We start from the raw sequence: 22,223 nt of genomic DNA on the forward strand, positions 1-22,223 counted from the left end.
TGTTTATTTGTGAAGAGATGCTGTTATATAAAAAAAAAATATTCAATAAAATCCTAGCTGTAGTGTATGTGTGTTCACATAAATAAAAAAACCCTCAAACAATAAAAGTATACTGGGCATTAGAAATCACATTCATTTTCTGTAAGATTATGTTAGCTGCTTAATTAATGCCGGAAAGTCAGTGGAAGTCAGCTTCAATATAATTCCCTGTTAAACCTAAACAGGAAGTTCAGAGCAGAATCGCACCTGAAAGCAGAATGAACCTCACATTACTTTTCAATTTTTATATGGAATAGCTGTTAACTAGGTTTCTAGGAGGATTCTATAGATTGCATATTTCTAAATACAATTATGAGAAAATAGTAAACAAGTCACATTATTTCAGTTAGCTTATATGGCAATGACTACTTCATTTTATTTATTTTCCATTTTCAAGCGTATTTAAATTTGCTTTTAAAAAGCAAACATGAAAATAAATCCTACTTTCATTTCATGACAATTGATCTTAACACGCCTGCATATAAAGTGGGTACATGCAACCATTTTCTATTTTCTATAAGTATTGATCACTAAACACTAAAAGGAGGGAAGTTTAAACTGCTAAAACAAGTCAGAAAGCCATGTGTCTATCAGCCACAAGTGTAAAAACCACTATGGATTTTTATAAGCTTTTTAGAGAAGCATAAGAAAGTATGCGACAAAATAAAAATATGTGAGCCACAAAGTTGATTTTTGATAATTTACAAATAAAAAGTTGATAATTATATATATATATATATATATATATATATATATATATATATATATATATATATATAAAATGTGTATTAAACCACTATGCTAAGCTCTTAAAGTTGGACTTGATGACTCCAGCGCTGAAGCAGTGCGCTCTGACATGTAGGCTCGTCAGCAATAAAGACTACTGCTGGAAGATATTCAAGTCTCCTGGTCTTAACTGAAAAAAGTTTCCAACAGCTGCTACAACAAATCTGGTAGTTGTGGACACATTTTCAGTCAGGTCACGTGTATTGACTCCATTTCTTGAGATTGCTCTGTGCTACTTTTAAGGTATTTAAGAACAGATACAACACTTAAATGAGAACGGCCAAAAGAGAAGCGGAATTACTCTAAATAAGATAGAAGGCTCAGCTGAATTATATCTACTTGAGACACAAATGAGACACAGTGTCCATGGCCTGTTTTTTGAATAACACAGAGGACAATGAGCTCATTCAAGGGAGTTACTACAGTGTCTAAGGTCACATTCTTTCTAGGCCATTTGGTCATTATGAACAGACTCCAACCTTATTCCCACTGCAGCTAAATATGACTCAAGTATGAATAAGTACAAGCCCAATTCCAAGAAAGTTGGAACACTATGTAAAATGTAAATAAAAACAGAATGCAATAATTTGCAATGTTTTCCAAAAATAAATTTTTATTTTGATTTGTGGGAACAAAGAACAATTTTCCAATTTGCTTCAGTATTTTAAAATGAGCTTTGGCCCAGAGAGGATGGTGGCGTTTCTGGCTCATGTCTTCTCTGCATGATAGAGATTTTACCAGCGTTTGTGGGTCACAGGGCAAACTGTGAAGTCAAGTCAAATTTATTTCTATAGCGCTTTTTACAACGGACACTGTCTCAAAGCAACTTTACAGAATTTAAAAGTTAAAGTGAACCATGTCTATTTATCTTTGATGAGCAACCATGGCGACTGTGTCAAGGAAAAACTCTCTTAGATGTTATAAGGAAGAATCCTTGAGAGGAGCCCGACTCAAAAGGGGAACCCATTCGGGTGACATCAAGAGTGTGATTATAGTCTTTAAACAATACAGAACACTGGAGAGTGAGAACTAACATGAGCACAGAAAGAATACATGACGTACATTATTTCTGTTTTATTTATTATCTGATTCTGAACGATGTTTTATTTTGGAAAATTACCAGATTCTCTCCACCACATCTGTCTATGACTCACTCTTGATGCATGTAAAGATGCTTCCCTCGGTCATATGTCTTACCTCCATCCGCTACCTTCTTGAAGGGGCTCCTCCGGCTGCTAACACAATACATTACTGCTAAATTCAAACCCCCAAGCATGCAAAATGAACAAAAAAACAACACTGTGGATTCACGTTTATTATTATAGTTAGAAAATACCAGTTTTTATGCTGGTCGTATCATTTTATTTTGTTTGTATATTTATCCGCCAAACCTTAAAGGCCGGTCCGTGAAAATATTGTCTGACATTAAACCGATCCGTGGTGCAAAAAAGTTTGGGGACCGCTGCTGTAAATGATGAGATACTGAACTTTTTTGCAATTTTATGTTGAGGAACATAAACTGTTTCATTACTGTTACACAATTTGTTGACACAGTCTTTCAAATTGTTGAAGCTCTGCCCATCTTTACTTCTGGTAGTATCTGTCTCTCTAAAATACACTATTTATACCTAATCATCTTACTGACCTGACATCTTTCAACCTACTTATTTCCTAAATGTTTCTCCAACTATTTCATTTTAATAACACATACTTTTTCCAGACTTTTGTTTCCCGGTCCCAAATTTTGAAGACGTTGCTGCCATCAAATTCAAAATTGCCTAATTCTTTTCCTTAAAATGGTACATTTCCAAAGTTAAAACATTAGATATGTTTGCTGTGTTCTATTGTGAATCAAATATAAAATTTTCAAAATCATTGCATTTTGTTTTTTTATTTACATTTTACAAAGTGTCCCAATTTTATTAGAACTAGGGTTGTATATATGAAAGCAAATATGAAAACAAAATCTGAAACCAAATAAAACATTTAGACAAAAGACTGCTGAATATAAATACGTTGTTTTATTAATTAATAAAATATTTTAATAGTACAAAAAGCAAGTGTACGCCTGAAAACATTCAAAGAAATTTGTTCACATCGGGGTCATTATTTTGTGCTTAAAACACTAAAGATAAAATCCATGTCTTCATATTCATTAAAAAGGAATATATACACACTTAATAATAGCTACATTTTGCATTGAGAAACACACAAATTCTGGTAAAGTCATGATCAAATGTCCTTTCATTTCAGGCAGATCTGACGTCAAAACGTTTGTTTTGTCCATCGATAATGAAAGTTGAGGTCACCATCAATTTTATTCATATCTGCAACTCATCAGCCCAATGACTCTGTATAAAGAATTGGAGATAACATGGTCATGGTATATCAGGCTTAAACAAGCATAAAGAAACGCACAGCACTGCATCTAGAACTGATGGATCGTTACCTGAGAAGAATTTGTAGTAATCTCTTCTAAGTCTCCGTAGCAGCCATTTTTGTGTCGAATTAAATTCCCCCACAGCACTGAGTGATTGCAGCCGGGACACTTGCCCTCTACAGGAAGTAGGTGACCCGGGTCTGACTTTAAGAAGTGTTGCGCCAAACAAGTCAGATGACAGGCCATCTTACAGGAAGGATGGAAGCAGGACAGTCTATCTGAAGTCTGAGAGAAAAGGAAAAGCTGAATGTAAATGTTTAAGTTCTAAGAACAAGTAAATGTGGCTAGTTCCTTCAGCTGGATAGTTCTAAACATCGTTGGGCCGTCTTTGGGAAAGACCCAATCTGATTCTGGACCCCAGCTTCAAAACAAAGCTGTTATATGCCATGAAAAAAATATGACAAATAAAGGCTTTCTTTCTTTTCTTCACAACTGATATTTTGCTCTATAAATGAAGACACCCACAACCTAGTTTAAAACCCATAAAATAGATTGCTTGTGAATTGAGTTAGCTTAACAAAGAACCAAAATGTAATGTCTCTGGCAATAAAGGCACAAAAACACACGTTATTTAGATCGTATTACTTTCCAGTTTAGTAAACTGTACTGTACAACTGTAAAGTCATCTGACCCTTTTGTGTTTGTGTTATGTTATCTACAGTCACATATGGAATCTGTAATGACTAATCTGGTGACGTAATTTCACTTTTTGAGAAATCGGGAAAACAGATTTTGCACATTGTAAGAACTTTAGAAGCATTTAAAAACACTGTCATGTATTTGCACTGTATGTAGCCCTGGGTACTGTGCTATTGAGTTACGTGGGGCGTCATGGTCTTAAAGAAACCTTTTGTTAATACAAGTTATTCAAAGGACACAACCTCGTTCCTTTCTTCCAAACAGATCTGATTCTCTGCTAATAAGCAGCCTTTCAACAGGAAATACTTCACCATTGGGGTATTCCACAAGTTGCAGTGGGAGTGCAAATATACCTCTACAATCGCTCTACACAGTAGACACCGGTCCAGCTGGCTCTCCACTTGCTCCTTATCATCCTGCTGTTGTTTCTTCTTAGCCCGCACACAGCCGAATGTCAAAGGAATGTGCAGAGGCGGCTGCAGCTGTGGCTCAAACTCCAGGTGGTATTCTTGCCTCAGCCAACGCACAGTGAGGGGAAGACGATACCACGGCGCCACCCGCAGCATGTTGGAGAGCACGCGCCAGTGAAACTGCAGGCTGGACTCTTTCCGTGTGCGCCAGGTCACGTGGGAGAGCCGGCGAGAGATGTGCGGGTGCTGCCACGCCCACTCAAACTACAGCAAAGAGAGGGACTTATGTAATGTTGCAAACAGTAAAACCCTGTTTAATGGCTTTTAAATGCACACAAATGAAAACTATCCTAAAAAGATTCTCTCACAGTGTCACATTGAAGACAAGTAGTAATCACATAGTTTGGCTATAGATCCCCCACCCCCAATCTTCTCCAGGTTCATTCAGGGTTCCACACAGAATGTATAATGTGAATATTGATCAGCTGACAATTGTGAAGAGATTATTTAACACCACAATCTTAAAAGGATGACATTCTGAAATAATTCAGGCTGAATACCCACTGGTTTCAAAATTAAATATAAGAAACTATAAAATGTAGAAATAAGGAGTTATGAGACAAAAAAATAGTGTGTGGGTGCTGCATGGACACACACCTACCCTTAGAGCAGCAATATCAGATGGAAAGCCATGGATGATGAGTACCATCTCCCTACAGTCATTCACAGGAAAGCATTTTAGTACATCATAATATACACCAGTTTATTAGATAAATCTTGCTTATACCTATATTAATTGAACATGTTATCAGGTACACCTACCATACAACTACCACCCAGTTTATATCTGACCAATGTTTCCTTTGCCATTGATGTACAGAGTAGAGGATCCACAGTACATAGCAATAAAGTGGCTACAGTAAAATATACATCCTGTAGTGTCACCTTGCCGCAATGGGCATACCAATAAACCCTGTAGTGTTCTTGTTATTTTAACGTTCATTGTCATAAGTGTCTAAGTGCTGCTCTTTGAGCTGATGTACGTGCATGTACTGCAATTTTAATTGGCTTTCCATCTTACAATACTGTAAGTCTGATTCTAACATTCAATCAATGATCAATAATGTACCCAACGACCAATCACTGATCACAATTGTTCCTAACAACCAATCATTGAACACCAGTGCCTCAAAAAGCCAATCACTGATCACCACTGTTCCTCACCATCTTTGCTCATCATTGCCTTTAAAATCCAATCACTGATAACTATTGTTCCTAAGGACCAATCACTGATCACCACTGTTCCTTACAACCAATCACTGATCACCACTGTTCCTTACAACCAATCACTGATCACCACTGTTCCTCACCATCTTTGCTCATCATTGCCCCTAAAATCCAATCACTGATAATTATTGTTCCTAAGGACCAATCACTGATCACCACTGTTCCTAACAATCAATCACTGATCACCACTGTTCCTCACAATCTATGCTCATCATTGCCCCTATAATCCAATCACTGATAAATATTGTTCCTAATGACCAATCACTGATCACCACTGTTCCTAACAACCAATCACTGATCACTATTGTCCCTAGCAACCAATCACGGAACATCACAGCTCTTAAAAGCACACCACTTGATCACTATTACCACTTTATAAAACTCACAGCAGGTTGTAAATAAATAAACTCCTACTTTTGGTGTTATGTACGGACAGGATCTTGTCTCCAGGTGAAGCTTACCACGGTCCTCTTCCGCTGGTTTTCTTGGCTCCTCCTTTGTGTCTCCCGGCGTTGTGTTGCCCGATCCTCCGCTCGGGGTTAACGGTGAAGCCGATGTAAATACGCCCTTTAAATTTGGGGTTGGTGCAGTACAGCATGTAAACGCCATAAAAACTCTCCACCTCCACCACCATTATGATACACCAACCTCCTTAAACTGAAGTCCAACTGTCACTGATTCCCGCACAAACAATGTACCATCATGACAAACACAACTGAAGCCCAGCAACCTGAAATACCCGGATCATTACAAGATAAAACATTAAAAACCGACCCCCTGTCTGCTCAACACTTCACATTACATCACTCCATTTGTTCCAGTCCTTTAGTTTGAAAACATTTATCTTTTCTGTGTATAGTAACCCTCAGATCCCGCCTGACCATTTTTAAAATTAAAATAATACAAACTTACAATATAAATCCGTCACTTCTATTTAAGTCACTCACAAAAAAACAAAAACATTAACTCAAAATTTCACGCGCGTTTTTTTTTAATTTACGCAATTCCTTTATACTTATTTTATGTAAGACAAATATATAACCGTCTATTTCTTTAAAGGACCCCAGGTCTTCACGTGTAGAAATGGAAGGATCTGATTGGCCCGTGAGAAGCCGAATGGGCGGGGTCTTGGTGTGTTTCAAATGTGTGCGTATCAGTGCGGTAGTGGATATAACGTAGAAAGTATTAGTTCAGCCCCTATGTAGTGCACTTAAAAAGGAATCAGGAAGTCGTTTAGGATACGACTTATACGGATAATTTTTCCGGGCGTTCCTGGATCATTCACTCAATCCATCGCTATATTCACTGTATATTATTCGTGTGCTTTGTTCACAGTCGGTATTGTATAAAGAAATGGCAATTACTACTGATCACATTCGGGACAAACTGATAGCAGAGATTGGTGCAATACACGTGGTATGTTGTGATGAGTCCAGATCTATAAGTCTCCTCCAACAATTGCTGTGTACTTACACATCCTGGGTTCTGTTTCAGGAAGTGGAGGACACATCTGCCAACAGATGTGCTACAAGTTTTAAGGTGATTGTAGTGTCGCCACAGTTTGAAGGAAAGCCACTGTTACAAAGACACAGGTAAAATATTTATACCTTTGGGAACTCCAATGTTGACAGATGTTTTACTGATGTTTAAGGAAGCAGCTGGATGAACTGAAGCTTTGATTGTATCCACGAGTTTTGGGGGAATGGGTGTACACATACAGAGCTTTTCAGGAGTCTGGAAACACCTAGACTTGTATTGTTTTTGAGAGACACATGTTTAACCCTTTTTTAGCTTGAATAACAGCTGTACACACTCTTGGCTTCCACACAGTTTGTTTTTCCAATCGTTCAGCTAAAATACTTTGATTTCTTTCTGACCTTGTGATTCAGTTTATCCCAGAGCAGTTCAATAGGATTTCGGTGTGGTGACTGGGCAGTTTATTGCATGATTGATAAATCTTTAGCTGACTTTTTTGTTTTCGGACTAACGATTACAGAGCCTAGACGTATTCTTTAGTTCATTGTCTGGTTGTATAGTGAAGTCGGTTCCAATTAACCAAGGTTCAGACGGAATTGCGTGGTGCTGAAATAGGGTATGGTAGGTTGGTTGGTTTAGTATTCCTTTCACCCAGAAGAAGGTTTTCCAACCTTTCCTGCTGCCAAACAACCCCAAACCATTATGCGTCCACCTTCATGTTTGCATGTGTGTGAAGCAATCTGGTTACATCTTCTGTTCTCCATCTTACATGAGTTTCCAATTTTACATGAGTTCTCCTGTGAGAGGCAAAAATTTCAAATTTGGACTCATCTGTCCACAGATCTTTCTTTCAATCACTGTTCAATTCTTGTGTGTTTTTGCCTTTTACCCAGTTTGTTGCATATAACAAAAGAAACATGCATATGTCCCAAAAATGATAACGACTCTGTGTTTCTGAACCTTTGCCAGGCACTGCATATTAATTATTTGTATTTAATTATGATCTTACCAGAACTGTAACACCTTTTGAATTAATCCTATGATGAATCCTGAAATAATGAATCCCTGTACAGAAATCCAGATGTAAGTTTATATTTAGATCTCTAATGAGCAAGCCACAGGGGCTTCTGGCAAAACAAGCTCCCTGAGGTGGTATGAGGAAGAAACTCAAAAGAAACTCAGAAGAAAACCAGACTCAAAATGGAACCTTATGTGTGTGACAAGTGATTATACACACACACACACACACACACACACACACACACACACACACACACACACACACACATTTCTATATCACATATATATATATATATATACAGTGAGGAAAATAAGTATTTGAACACCCTGCTATTTTGCAAGTTCTCCCACTTAGAAATCATGGAGGGGTCTGAAATTGTCATCATAGGTGCATGTCCACTGTGAGAGACATAATCTAAAAAAATAATCCAGAAATCACAATGTATGATTTTTTTACTATTTATTTGTATGATACAGCTGCAAATAAGTATTTGAACACCTGAGAAAGTCAATGTTAATATTTGGTACAGTAGCCTTTGTTTGCAATTACAGAGGTCAAACGTTTCCTGTAGTTTTTCACCAGGTTTGCACACACTGCAGGAGGGATTTTGGACCACTCCTCCACACAGATCTTCTCTAGATCAGTCAGGTTTCTGGCCTGTTGCTGAGAAACATGGAGTTTGAGCTCCCTCCAAAGATTCTCTATTGGGTTTAGGTCTGGAGACTGGCTAGGCCATGCCAGAACCTTGATATGCTTCTTACAGAGCCACTCCTTGGTTATCTTAGCTGTGTGCTTCGGGTCATTGTCATGTTGGAAGACCCAGCCTCGACCCATCTTCAATGCTCTAACTGAGGGAAGGAGGTTGTTCCCCAAAATCTTGCAATACATGGCCCCGGTCATCCTCTACTTAATACAGTGCAGTCGCCCTGTCCCATGTGCAGAAAAACACCCCCAAAGCATGATGCTACCACCCCCATGCTTCCCAGTAGGGATGGTGTTCTTGGGATGGTACTCATCTTTGTTCTTCCTCCAAACACGTTTAGTGGAATTATGACCCAAAAGTTCTACTTTGGTCTCATCTGACCACATGACTTTCTCCCATGACTCCTCTGGATCATCCAAATGGTCATTGGCAAACTTAAGACGTGCCTGGACATGTGCTGGTTTAAGCAGGGGAACCTTCCGTGCCATGCATGATTTCAAACCATGACATCTTAGTGTATTACCAACAGTAACCTTGGAAACGGTGGTCCCAGCTCTTTTCAGGTCATTGACCAGCTTCTTCCGTGTAGTTCTGGGCTGATTTCTCACCTTCCTTAGGATCATTGAGACCCCACGAGGTGAGATCTTGCATGGAGCCCCAGTCCGAGGGAGATTGGCAGTTATGTTTAGCTTCTTCCATTTTCTAATGATTGCTCCAACAGTGGACCTTTTTTCACCAAGCTGCTTGGCAATTTCCCCGTAGCCCTTTCCTGCCTTGTGAAGGTGTACAATTTTGTCTCTAGTGTCTTTGGACAGCTCTTTGGTCTTGGCCATGTTAGTAGTTGGATTCTTACTGATTGTATGGGGTGGACAGGTGTCTTTATGCAGCTAACGACCTCAAACAGGTGCATGTAATTTAGGATAATAAATGTAGTGGAGGTGGACATTTTAAAGGCAGACTAACAGGTCTTTTAGGGTCAGAATTCTAGCTGATAGACAGGTGTTCAAATACTTATTTGCAGCTGTATCATACAAATAAATAGTTTAAAAATCATATATTGTGATTTCTGGGTTTTTTTTTTTTTTTTTTTATTATGTCTCTCACAGTGGACATGCACCTACGATGACAATTTTAGACCCCTCCATGATTTCTAAGTGGGAGAACTTGCAAAATAGCAGGGTGTTCAAATACTTATTTTCCTCACTGTATATATATATATATATATATATATAATCTTTCACAATTAAAAAGTCAAACAGTATTAAATGTGTTAAAAGGCTGTTCAGTTTAAGGGCCAGAGTCTTTATGATTATAAAGCAGTATCTATGTTGGACCCAAAACAGCAACAGGAAGTGAGTCACAGAAAAATGCGATTCCACTAGCCATCCAGCTCATTAACAGCAGATTTGAAAAACATGACCACAATGATGTACAGGGATAACAGGCTGATCAGAGATCATAAGAGCTCATTCTTTTGGGAAAATAATGGTCTTGACTGTAGGTGCATGTTGTTATTAATGGGAAATCAATGATGAAATTACCACATGCATTTGTTTGTTTGTGTTTTAAAACAGAATGGTGAACACTTGCCTTGCTACTGAGCTGAAGGAGATCCATGCCTTTGAGCAAAAGACCTTAACACCAGAGCAATGGGAAAAGCAGAAACAGCTATGATGTAGACACATACAGTGTTTTTGTCTGTTTCCCACACTAATATTAGTTAGACTATGTTTTTTCAATTAAACACTGAAAAGAATTCATCACTGCAGCATACACTCTCTCTCTTTCATTACTGTGAGCCTCAATGAAATGTTTTACTGACAATAAATAAAGGTTTCATATCATTTATTTCCTGGAAGTGATGTGGTGGTGTGGCTTTTATTTTTACTTTAATAATCTCTGTGGTCAAAATTTTAATTTGCAATAATATTTACATCACACACACACACTTATCCACAACTCACAGTTTAGATTCACCAGTCAACCTACATTTCTGCTTCTGGAGAAAAGCAACAAAAAAGCTTATATTATGAATATTTAGATTATTTAGAATAATTAAATTATGTACAAAACATTTACAGTGTGCTATAAACCAGACTTCGGTCTTAGTGATAGAAAGGAAGTATGCCACTGCTGCACATTTATAATCTTCAACAACAAAAAAAGGAATCGCCTGCTGATTGTATATTACTGATCGTATACACACACGTTCAGTGAATGTTGGAGTGTAAAGTTTTCTGTATGGCACTATATAAATGGGGATTGTGTCTTGTATCTCACATAAATTGGCCAGTACAGTGAAATGCACTGCTGGTGGTGTGGATTGCTTTTTAATGGTGGACAATATTCACTCCTGACACACAATCAGCATTGAATTCTTAATAAGCAAACCCCTGCTGAGTGTTTTTTACTGATGAGATAAAATGATGCAAGAGCAAAGCAACGAAGGGTTTGCTTTTAGGTGTGGCACATTGTCCTCATATCAAAAAATTTAAATGCAGTGTGCGTTCCGTTTCCCCGTGAGTGTTTTGTTTTTAGACGTGGCACGGATTCTTCTTTGTACTCTGAGAGATGCAAGCCAAATTGGGAATGCAATAAACATTTGGAAGCTATAAAACATATGCCTCATTAGTTGCTTGTAAGGCTGAAATGAAGAAAGTAGGCAGATTGATTGCATGGCTTCTTAAAATTTTATGGTACACAATTAACCCGTATAAACAAAATAAGGCGGCACGTCCAGCTGCCCAGCACACACCATAACGATGCGGTCTTCCATTAGCTACTCAGACAGCTGCTGCCTCATCAGCATTTACACCTAACAAAAAGAATCCTAATGACAAAACAAGTTACAGAGTACAATGACAAAGGTTGCATTGCATCCCATTCAAATATAAGAAAGTGAAGTGTTTTTATGCGAGAGTCTTCAGTATCAATCGGACAAATCAGGTATAACTGAGAGCATTTCAGCTTTTGTAAACAGGCTCATTCCGACCCAGCGTGTAAACAGGTTTCAATGGGTGAATGTCACAATGAGCCAAATGCCTATAAATGAACTCACAGCATGAGAAAAAAAGAGACTGGGGACATTTGCAGAGAGTGCCTATGCAAGACCATATGTCAACTGTGAGTCATAAGCTCTGTGCATGTGCAAAATCACATAAAATGGGTAAAAGACAAGAGACAGATGAACTATTCATTTCTCTATTTTTCATTCTCTCTGTTTTTCTACACACTACGCAAACTACAGTCATTTAACTATTAATTCCGTTGAGGTAAACAGACAGTCTTAATTAATTCACATCTTTCCAGGAATCTCTATTTTTAAAAAAATGCATCTTATTTACCAAGAAAAAAAAGAAAATCCTTAAAATTAGATATACTGAATTGTGGAATGAATCTCATCCTATTTGCTTAATGTTTATTTTGCCCTCAAGTGTGATCATTAAAAATACATAAAGGCATGGTGGTGAGCAACAGAGTACTTATCATTTATAATCCATTAACACACCCCTCAGCAGTGTTGCCTCATTCATACATTACACATTGTCATTAACAAATTAATTTTTCTTTTTTTAGCAAACACTTACACACACTGTTTGACTGGTCGGACACTGTGTCAGCGATTAATGTTACAAAAATAATAAGCTGTTTTCACATACATTAAATAATGCCCTTAATCATGTCACTTGTAACTGATCTAATAGTCTGCTCACATACCACTACCTACTTGGTGATGTAAATGGTTGGCGCACCAGTCATATAAGATAAGATGCAAGGCCTGACTGGTGCATACAAGAAGCATTACAATAGCAGCAGTTAACCATATGCAACAGCCCACACTAGTAAGCAAAAAAAAAAAAAACGAAAAAAAACCCCAAATGATTGGTCAGGAAATGAGCAAGAATGAAACAAATGCACTCCTGAGCCAAAATTTGCTCATCTGCTTTTGCCACAGCTAGAAACAAAAGCACATACATAGTCATCTTGAAAACAAATGTAAAATCATGATCATAATTAAAATGTCTGATGGAAAATTGACACCCAAAACCTAGAAAAATTTATCGGTGTACAATTTCTTTTTATAATTAGTCACTGTTTGGTTGTGTCACACGTGTTGTAGCCCTGATAACAAACTCATAAAAAGAACCAGGATTGATAGAGGAGGGAGAGATCTACAGCAGTTTATATGTTTCATGCTCACTTATTTCAATTGATTTCATATCTATTAAAAGCTTAATATTTTGCCCTTAATGTTTTGCCCAGGAGAGTAGTAGCTTGTGCAGCTACTACACTCCTACTACTACACTACTACACAAAAATTCACTTTCAAATAAAAATGATATGCATGTATAATATGTATAGCATGAATAGCATATGCTATAATATGTATAGCATGTGCTTTTATTCATTATATTTCCACAGGATTTTATCACATGAAATCGTTTTCACCTCATCATATCATGTTAATTTCAATGTCATAACATTTTGTAAAATTTTCCCATGACCACATAGTATTCAGGTAAGCACACATGAAATGTATGGTTTTGGTGTGGAAGATCTTGACCTCAACCCTATTTAAGACCTTTGGAATGAATTAAAATGCTGACTGCACCCAGTCTACAGTAATAACTAATTTTACTAACACCCTTATGGCTGAATAAGCACAAATATCTTTAATCACATTCCAAAATCTAGTGGATGAATGGAGGTTATTATGACAGCAAATAGGGACTAAATGTGGAATGGGATGTTCATTAAGAACATATTAATCGATTTATCAGGTGTCCACAAACATTTGTCCATATATTATATAAAATACTAAGGTTTCAAGCCTCTGAAGCTCCAAAACAGTGCTTTGGTTTGTGTCTCTGTGGAAAACTTTACAGGTTCTGTGCTAAAATGTACAGTTCCAACATAATCTCTATCTAACTTTTACAACACCATTTTAAACAGTGATAGTTAGAGCTGGCACATATACTGTGCCACCCTTATGTGGTAGATCATGTCTGAATTAATTACATGTGCTATAGTGCATCATTCCTTACTGAATTATTCATGCTTTTCACACAGTAGAAACTCAGAGATGTAGATGAGTGCCGTGTGAAGAACAAGTGTGTGCAGATGAGTTTGTGTTGGGGTGTCATTTGCTATTAAACCCTTGAGCTCAATACCTGCGGTTCTGTGTGTCTTCCTCAGCAGAAATAATAGTCTCACTTTAATGTTACATCGAGTAGAGAGGGGCAAATACTGTTGCACATCATTATTACTGTCGTTCTTTAAAATAGAAAAAAATGAAACATATACATATATAATTCTTAAAAATGCACTTGTTTTAAATTTAAAACGATACTAAAAGAAAAAGAAACAATGGAATGCACTTGACTTAAAGGTATATTTAAAATATATTTTAACATACACTGTGGGTGTGGGTTTATTAAATCTACCAATGGACACCACTGCACAAATTAGCAGAACCTACATAATGCAAATATATTTTGTGCTCCTTTTGAATTAAAATAGTTGATTTTATTTTTTTTCCTTTTGAACATGACAGTCCACAATTTCAAATCAACACCATCTAACTGATCTCCTCACAGTTTCTCGTAAATTTACAGATTAGAAGGCCTTTAATATGATGAGAAACTGCAGTCACAGCAGTCACAGTCAGGGTGTAACACCACAAACACATCTGCACATACAAGATAACTGGTTCACATCTAGTCATTAGACTGACTTTCATTTACTTCATTTCAAGTAGCAGTTTTAAATTCAGTGTATGAATGATTTAATGCCATTCTTTTTCACGCTTTGGCCAGTATTTTTAATCAGAGTTACTCACTTTGTTTTCTTACCTGTTACACTTGTTAACTACCATATGAGAGTAAATCAAATATCTACATTAATGTTTGAAAATAAAAAAAAAATCTTTCCCTCTCTGCACTATATATATATATATATATATATATATACTCACACATACACACACACACACACTATTACTTAACAATGATTATAATTATATATTGTAATTATATATATATATATATAGTGCAGAGAGGGAAAGATTTTTTTTTTATTTTCAAACATTAATGTAGATATTTGATTTACTCTCATATAACTAAAATAACTAATTAAAAGGGCCGTGTGTATGTGCTGAGCTCAGTTATATCTAATCTACAATCTGGAGCATTTGATGCATTTTAAACACTTCTTTGCATTTTGCTGAAACTCAAAACAAGCACACTAATCAGAGCTACAACTTCCTTCAGCTTTTGTTACAGTTTTCAGTTAATAAGCATCCCTTTATATTGGTGTCAAAATTAAAATACAGAAGTATGACACAAAACAATAGGGACTGTGGCAGGGTGTGTAATTACACACACACATCTATAAAAATCAACCGGCTCGCACACAGTAAAAACGAGTGAATTGAATCAGTCTAATCGCTTTGAGTGTACTCATTGTACAATCTTAACATTGTCTCCTAAATGTATCCTGTTACCCTCAAATAACAGCAATGCATGTATGTGTCCTGGTGAAAGCAACTCCTCTGTTAAGCAGACAAATGGCACTTGCATATACACAATATGGCAAAAAGATTTTGGCTACGTGGCCACCACACCCATATGTGGTTTCACACACTGTTGCCATAAAGAAGGAAGCACACAAGTATATAGAATGACTTTGAATTCTACAATACTATTTTTCCTTCACTGGAACCAAGAATCCCAAAGCTGTTCTAGTATGGTAATGCCCCTGTGCACAAATGTGGCCCCTGTGCGCATGGCCTTGTGCCTCAGCCTCACCGAACACCTTTGGGATGAACTGAAACACTGACTTCCTCACCCAGTGCCTGACCACACTGAGCACTCTTGTGGTTGTATATAAGAATGGGTGAATGAAAGGTGTGAATGAATAGAATCTAATGGAGAGCCCTCACAGATGAGTAGAAGCTGTTATAACTGCAGATGAGGTCCAAATTTGGAATTCAGTGTCAAAAAAGCACATATTGTAGTAATGGGTGTGACAGTGGAAGGGATGATGCATGACAACAGTGAAATGTCTAATAGGTATGTTTGTATAAAAATTCCAACAGTGCATCTGACTATCCTATCAGTCAAGAAACATGTTCAAAATGGCTTTCTGAATTTATTGAACAGAAGTTCACGTTCAAGATATCCATGCCTCTGTTAAAAAAATAGCATAGGAAAACAAAAAACAGAAAAAAAAAAGTGTTCCAATGATGGGAACAAAGTGAAAGCTTGAAAAATGTATACACTTTAACGAAATAATTTTCCAAATTTCTAGAGAGTTGAAATGCAGGAGCATTTTCCAAACACATCACAATTTAAACTTCTTATGACTACATACAAATATACATGACTGACACAGGGCATGAATGAAAAGTAGACACACTGACCTTTTGTCTTTGTAATTTTATGTCGTCCCCCCCATTTGCTTCCTCTTTTCTCATTCAAAAAAAGAAGTTTCCTCATTTCCAAAAGCACAGATGAACATGTCATATATTAACTAAACATTGCAATGTTTGGGTTTTGGGTTCAGTACATTGGACAAAGTGTCTAATGTAAAACTGTTGGGCGTTAAAAAAAGAAATGCAGGCAGCACCAAGCGAAACTCATTCATTTAAAACACATACATGTACAATAAGGTGATTAAAAGTCCAGATATATGGAGTGCATTCACTTGAGTTCCCTCTAGTCTCTAACGCGCATTTCTTAATAGCATTCAGTATGGAAAGACACAAACGCCATTACGTCCTACAGATCCCACAGTTACAATGGAACAAATACTTAATTTCTCGCTTTATGAAAAGCCCACATAAGTATTAATACTTATTCATCTTTTAGCAAATCTTTAACTTGAGAGTAACTACTTTAAAAAAAAAAAATCTGAAATGTAAAAAAATCTTGATTATATATTGTCATTGAGGTAATGGTTTGAAAAGATCCAGATTTGAGGTTACACTGGCCAGCCTTAAAAATTACACAACTGTAAAATATACCCAGAAAAAAAACAACCTTCTTCAAACACAGTTTAAAACCATGTGTCTATCTGTGGCGTGGGATTTCTGGTGGAAGCGCAGACCGCCGCAGTTCCGGAAACGCTTCCCGCACTGGCCGCACACATACGGCTTCTCGCCCGTGTGGATACGGAAGTGGCGTGTGAGTGCACCTGAGTGTCGGAACCGTACTCCACAAACAGAACAAGAGTACGGGCGTTCTCCAGTGTGTATGCGCAAATGCGTCTTTAGGTTTTCCATTCGGTTGAAGTCTCGGCCGCATTCATTGCAGTGATATGGGCTACAACCTGGAGGAAACAGCTGCTGTTTGACGGGTCTCCCTTCACTTCCTACTTTTGCCGGGGTAGCAGCCCTCACTCTGTGTCGGTGACTGTGATGTCTGCGCAAATCGCTGGCTCGGCTAAAGGAATGGCCGCAGATTTTACACTGGTGAACCCTAGTCGGGACGTTTGTCCTCATCTGGACATCGTCGTTTTGAGGAGCAGGATGGACAAGATGAGTTCTGGCTACGGATTGGTACAGAGCATCAAAGGAGGCTGAAAAGCCGGGATTAACACCAACAGGTGCAGCAATCATGTCTGGGGCGTCTAAAAAAAAAAAAGAGAAAACACAATGTTGGGTCACTTATTATATCCAAATAATGTCATTATAACTTTAGTAGTCACTTTATCCAGAAACACACAAACAGGGCAGCATAATACATAAAGTCCAGTGCAGTGAGAGACTGTACAAATTTGAACATTGGGGAATCCAATCTACGTGAAAGAAAGAAGATACTCTTTGGAGAGTTATTTATATAAAATATATTCATATTTTTTATGTATTTAACCATCATCTAATTAAAAACATTTATTACATTTTACCTGATTCATTAGTTCTTTTGAAGACTTTTGAATACCTGTATACCTCATTTCCAGCTTTTCCCTTATGATTTAAACTCAAATCAACAAACTACTTTAGAACGGTTAGGTGTTTAGCCATAAGCATCTATATAAAATATGCCCCCAATGACCAAGAAATATAAATATTTATTCTACGAGCTCAAGCATATCTTAACATGCTACTGAATTAATAAAGAGCAATACTTTCAGCTCACTAAAAAGAATGTAGCTAATCAATCTGATTTCTTACTAATGTCCACTGTGTCTAAACCTGCTGCTCTGATCATTTATATACAACTTTACACCTACTAGTTTCTCAGGCCAGTGTGCAAGTATAATTTTCAGGCAGTGACACTTGCAAACTTGCCTTTTTTTTCCTTTACCCTCTATGGTTTGGGTGACAATCTCTAAACATGCTCTGCAATAACACCTACCAACTACATGCAATGTCCTATTGACATATTTCTCTCACAAGTTTTGAAATAATTCACACATTCAAACCCCAGTAACATGGTAATGCCATGATGTCACAGGTGTGAATGCACGCAGTATATTAAAAGTAGGGATTTTCCACCATTCGGTTGAACTGATGAAGCCGGCACAGATGAGTTGCAACAATCGGACAGCTTTAGAGTATTTAGAAATGTTCTTTAATAAAAGATACAATGTAGATACCATTATGATAACATGAAATGTTTTCTAAAATAAATCTAAAGCTAGATGTGTACGTAACCTCTCGACAGAGTTGTAGGCTGATTTATCTGAAGTTTGTAATCCAATGTACCAGTGTAGATTTATTCATTTTTAGAGACTCAAAGCACTTTTGTATGTCGCTCTGGACAAGGGAATCTGCTAAATGCCACAAATGGAAATGGAAATGTTCTTACCAAGACTACGACTGGGTCTGGCATTCGCATTCTCATTCTGATCAATTTGTGGTGCCTCCGGGTCAGGCCTCCAGTCCTCCAACAGTTTAGACTGAACCAGAGCAAGTCTGTCTGGCACAAACTCTTCATCATGCTCCGAGTTAAAGCTGCAGCTCGGCCTAATGTCATCATCATCATCATCTTCATCCAGATGGACCTCATCGTCCCCACTGTCTTCTCCGGAAGCATCTTCCAGCGGTGGTTCCAGGTTCTCCTCTTTCTTGCAGACTGGCTGCTCAAGAGATGGTGGACTCCGGTCACCGTGTATGTCTTGGCTATGTTGCACCAGTTGTTGATTGTCTGGAATAAGGGACTCATGTGGTGGTCCTGTAAAGGCAAAAAGATGAAACGCATAATTATTATAGCAATACAAACATTCAATATACTGTACATCACAACATAAACCCAAAGCATTTACAGTACTTCTGCATGCCCACCAATAGTGTTAAGTTGTTTATTGGCATGGTGTTGTGGCGTAAAAAGTGACTGGTATTAAGGACACAAGGCTGCATCCTCGCATGGTTATGTATAGAAGATGATTGCATTTAAAGAATATCTGATATGATACCTGTTCATGATAAAAATAAATGGCTGCATAAGGTCATTTTGTATTAAATTTAGGACTGTATGATCCGGTGGTGTCAAACAATCATTGAACGGATCCATAATTAAATACTGTTTCTAAGTAAAAGGTGAAACACTGTCAAAATTTAATGAACAACATGACAGACAGGATATAGAATAAAGTGTGAAAATAAAACGGTAAGCAAAAGCAGTACATTCTGCTCTTATGCGCATTTCCTGAGCAAGATGCTTGGCATCTTTTCTTGGCTGTCAGTTCATTAATGTTTGGGGTTCTGTTCTGTGGCAACTTTTATGAAAAACGGAAGGTGTGCCAGTTAGACAACCCCTGTGTGTTTGTGCTCTTGTTCATCTTTATAACAGAGATACATTTCTCATACAGATAAGTGCTTCCGAACATTCAGAGCACAGGCAAAGATGGGGCATCGTTTAAGGGATGAAGCCTGGTAACTGTTCAGAGCCCAAACCTGGATAAAGCATCTGCTAAATGCTGTAAACGGAAATATAATATTACCTCGCGGGCTGGATATAATGGATCTGTGGGTCGGAAGTGGCCTGGGGGCCTTGAGTTAGTAAAAAAAATTATCTTTGAATACTATGAATATACTATAATTCCTCATAATATTTAAAGACAAGGTTCCCCCCCCCCCAATATCACTAGTGATAGTTTAAATCAAAATGGTTTATTATTAGTATTATTAGTTACTTAAGTACATTTCCAAACCTATTCTCAATGTATATGTCTTTCTTTTATATGGTTTTTATTTTATTTAGGATTTTATTATTTAATATATACATTTTTGTTTGTTTGTTTAATTTATTTTTTGTATAGCACCAGCATGCCATGACAAATTCCTTATACATGCAACCCATGATACATGGCAACCAGATTGATTCTGATTTTAGAAAAACTTACTCTTCTTTTACTAAATTTTTTTTAAAGTATAACAGCTTTTTTATTATATTTCAGGAAAAATGAAATAAAAACAAAGTCGATCCTCACTGCTTCACTGTGCACGCAGAAACGGGGTTAAATGGCAACCTGGCACGAGACCACAGCAATGCTCTCGCGAGAGTTTGGAGAAGTAATTCCCTGTGTGTCTGTAACAATGGAAAAACTCTCTCCTCACACACATCTATGATCTATAATGTGTGTGTGTGTGTGTGTGTGTGTGTGTGTGTGTGTGTGTGTGTGTGTGTGTGTGTGTGTGCAGGAGCCCAAAGCCCTGATACACATCAATGATTAAAAAAATAAAAAGATATCATGCAATAGTGTCTTTTTCAGGTTAAAAAGCAGGTCTACATAAAGGAGAACTGATTCTTCTTCTCCATTACAGAAGTAATATAGATGATGTTTTATGTACTTGTAAGTGCAGTAGAAATGAAGGTCGGTTTTTGTAATGAAAACTGACCAGGTTTTGTCCAGAGCGTTGTAGCTACCTACCACCCTGGTGGTGCCCATGTCGGCCCATCGCTGGTGCTGTGCTGATTGATTAATTGATTACCTGACTTCTGATCACAGCACTGCACTGCACTGGATGCTGAGCCATGCAAGTCACGTGACCGAACGCTTCCATCCTCACGGATCTCACAGAAGCAGTCGTCCGGCCGCTCAGAGCCGCTGTCGTATCGGCACAACCGTTCCGCTTCCTGGGGTGTTGGGCTTTCTGCTGTCCCCGAGCATAGGCTTTCACACTTGGGCTTGTTTTCTTGTCGGTCGCAGAACTCGCTTTCTACCCCCCCATCACACTCATCATCCTCCTCATTCTCATCCTCCTCCTCGGTCTTGCTCTTCCTGCCCTTCCTCGCAGTGTCCAGCTCGACCTCAGCAGACTGCAGCCGCGTCTTGAGGTACGAGTTCTCCCGCAGCGTCTCCTGCATCTGATCGCGCACGTCCCCCAGCGCCTGACTCACCAACTTGCTCACCTCCACCACCGCGATCTCCACCGCCACTTCGAAGGCTCGGTGGATGGTGGCCGCGAGCTCGTCCTGAAAAGAAAGCGAAACCTCGCCGCTCACGGCCAGCGCCGACGAGCTGCGACGCGTCTGCATCGTCCCCGAGCCGCGTATCCAGCCACGTTAAACCCGGATACACCGCGTCACACGACTGAGCTCCCCCCCAGGGGTGAGAGTGCTCTTAGTGCCTCCGATGCGCCTTGTTCCGGGATGAAAAGCAACAGACAACCACACAGCGATCGCTCATCGTGTAAATCGTGTGAAGTCTCTCTGTAACTGGTCTATAAACACACACACACACACACACACACACGCCGATATGTTTCAAAATAAAAGTCAACCATGCCCTCAAGTAACAACTTGGAAAATATACCGATCAGGCATTACACCTGGCAGATCACCTGCCTAATATTGTGTTGGTCCCCCTTTTTCCTGCTAAAACAGTTCTGACCCGTCCAGCATTAACATCTTCAGCAATATGAGTTACAGGAGCTCGTCTGTTGGATTGGACCACATGTGCGTCAATGAGCCTTGACCACTTATGACTCTGTCACTGGATTACCTCTGTTCCTTCCTTGGACCACTTTTAATTGATATCTCCCACTGCAGACTGGAAACAGCCCAATAGAGATGCAGTTTTGGAGATGTTCTGACCCAGTTGTCTAGCCGTCACAACTTGGCCCTTGTCAAGCTCGATCAAATCCTTACGCTCGCCCATTGTTCTTGCTTCTAACTCATCAACTTTGAGGACAAAATGTTCACTTGTTGCCTGATATACCCACTCACTAACAGGTGTCAGGATGAAGAAATAGTAATTATAATAAAAATTCACTCCACCAGTCATAATGTTATAAAGTCAAAGTTCAGTGTATAACAGGCCAGCAGATTCTTTACACCCATTTTTTATTAATTTACCTTCATCCAGCACAACATCAGGGTTGCACAAGCCAGTGCACTCTTAATGTCGGACATAAGCTCAAGACTTTCTGAAATTAAACACATTCAGTCTTTCGATAAATTATGTACAGTATATCAT

General features: G+C 38.3%; 3 protein-coding genes across 3 annotated transcripts; 1 reads left to right on the forward strand and 2 right to left on the reverse strand.

The window, feature by feature from the left end:
* Positions 1-2,827: 2,827 nt before the first annotated feature.
* slx1b (SLX1 homolog B, structure-specific endonuclease subunit) lies at positions 2,828-6,580 on the reverse strand. Its single transcript, XM_083542452.1, has 5 exons — positions 6,063-6,580; positions 4,976-5,027; positions 4,258-4,578; positions 3,275-3,490; positions 2,828-3,176 (listed from the first exon to the last, which is right to left on the reverse strand). The coding sequence occupies exons 1-5, from the start codon at positions 6,233-6,235 to the stop codon at positions 3,147-3,149; spliced, it is 792 nt and encodes a 263-aa protein (XP_083398578.1). The 5' UTR covers positions 6,236-6,580; the 3' UTR covers positions 2,828-3,146.
* Positions 6,581-6,767: 187 nt separating this feature from the next.
* Positions 6,768-10,659, forward strand: LOC310726695 (bolA-like protein 2). The gene is made up of 3 exons (XM_083542453.1): positions 6,768-7,017; positions 7,096-7,193; positions 10,376-10,659. The coding sequence occupies exons 1-3, from the start codon at positions 6,955-6,957 to the stop codon at positions 10,473-10,475; spliced, it is 261 nt and encodes an 86-aa protein (XP_083398579.1). The 5' UTR covers positions 6,768-6,954; the 3' UTR covers positions 10,476-10,659.
* A 5,278-nt stretch (positions 10,660-15,937) lies between these two features.
* LOC310726557 (uncharacterized protein) lies at positions 15,938-21,955 on the reverse strand. The gene is made up of 4 exons (XM_083542275.1): positions 21,593-21,955; positions 20,737-21,468; positions 18,611-18,976; positions 15,938-17,429 (listed from the first exon to the last, which is right to left on the reverse strand). Exons 2-4 carry the CDS (start codon positions 21,281-21,283, stop codon positions 16,846-16,848), a joined length of 1,497 nt encoding a protein of 498 aa, XP_083398401.1. The 5' UTR covers positions 21,284-21,468; positions 21,593-21,955; the 3' UTR covers positions 15,938-16,845.
* Between the last annotated feature and the right edge of the window lie 268 nt (positions 21,956-22,223).

The sequence above is a fragment of the Silurus aristotelis genome, assembly GCF_946808225.1.
Source record: "Silurus aristotelis genome assembly, chromosome: 5".
Taxonomy (NCBI): domain Eukaryota; kingdom Metazoa; phylum Chordata; class Actinopteri; order Siluriformes; family Siluridae; genus Silurus; species Silurus aristotelis.

Bases quoted from the DNA above. Each gene is read 5' to 3' on its own strand.
- LOC310726695 (XM_083542453.1), top strand. From the start codon at position 6,955: ATGGCAATTACTACTGATCACATTCGGGACAAACTGATAGCAGAGATT. The intron at 7,018-7,095 runs GTATGTTGTGAT...GTTCTGTTTCAG, and splicing joins AGATTGGTGCAATACACGTG to GAAGTGGAGGACACATCTGC. The intron at 7,194-10,375 runs GTAAAATATTTA...GTTTTAAAACAG, and splicing joins CCACTGTTACAAAGACACAG to AATGGTGAACACTTGCCTTG.
- slx1b (XM_083542452.1), bottom strand. From the start codon at position 6,235: ATGGTGGTGGAGGTGGAGAGTTTTTATGGCGTTTACATGCTGTACTGC. The intron at 4,579-4,975 runs GTAGGTGTGTGT...TCTTTGCTGTAG, and splicing joins CTGATATTGCTGCTCTAAGG to TTTGAGTGGGCGTGGCAGCA. The intron at 3,177-3,274 runs GTAACGATCCAT...TTCTTTATACAG, and splicing joins TTACTACAAATTCTTCTCAG to AGTCATTGGGCTGATGAGTT.
- LOC310726557 (XM_083542275.1), bottom strand. From the start codon at position 21,283: ATGCAGACGCGTCGCAGCTCGTCGGCGCTGGCCGTGAGCGGCGAGGTT. The intron at 18,977-20,736 runs GTAATCAATTAA...TTGCCTTTACAG, and splicing joins GTGCTGTGATCAGAAGTCAG to GACCACCACATGAGTCCCTT. The intron at 17,430-18,610 runs GTAAGAACATTT...TTTTTTTTTTAG, and splicing joins CAGACCCAGTCGTAGTCTTG to ACGCCCCAGACATGATTGCT.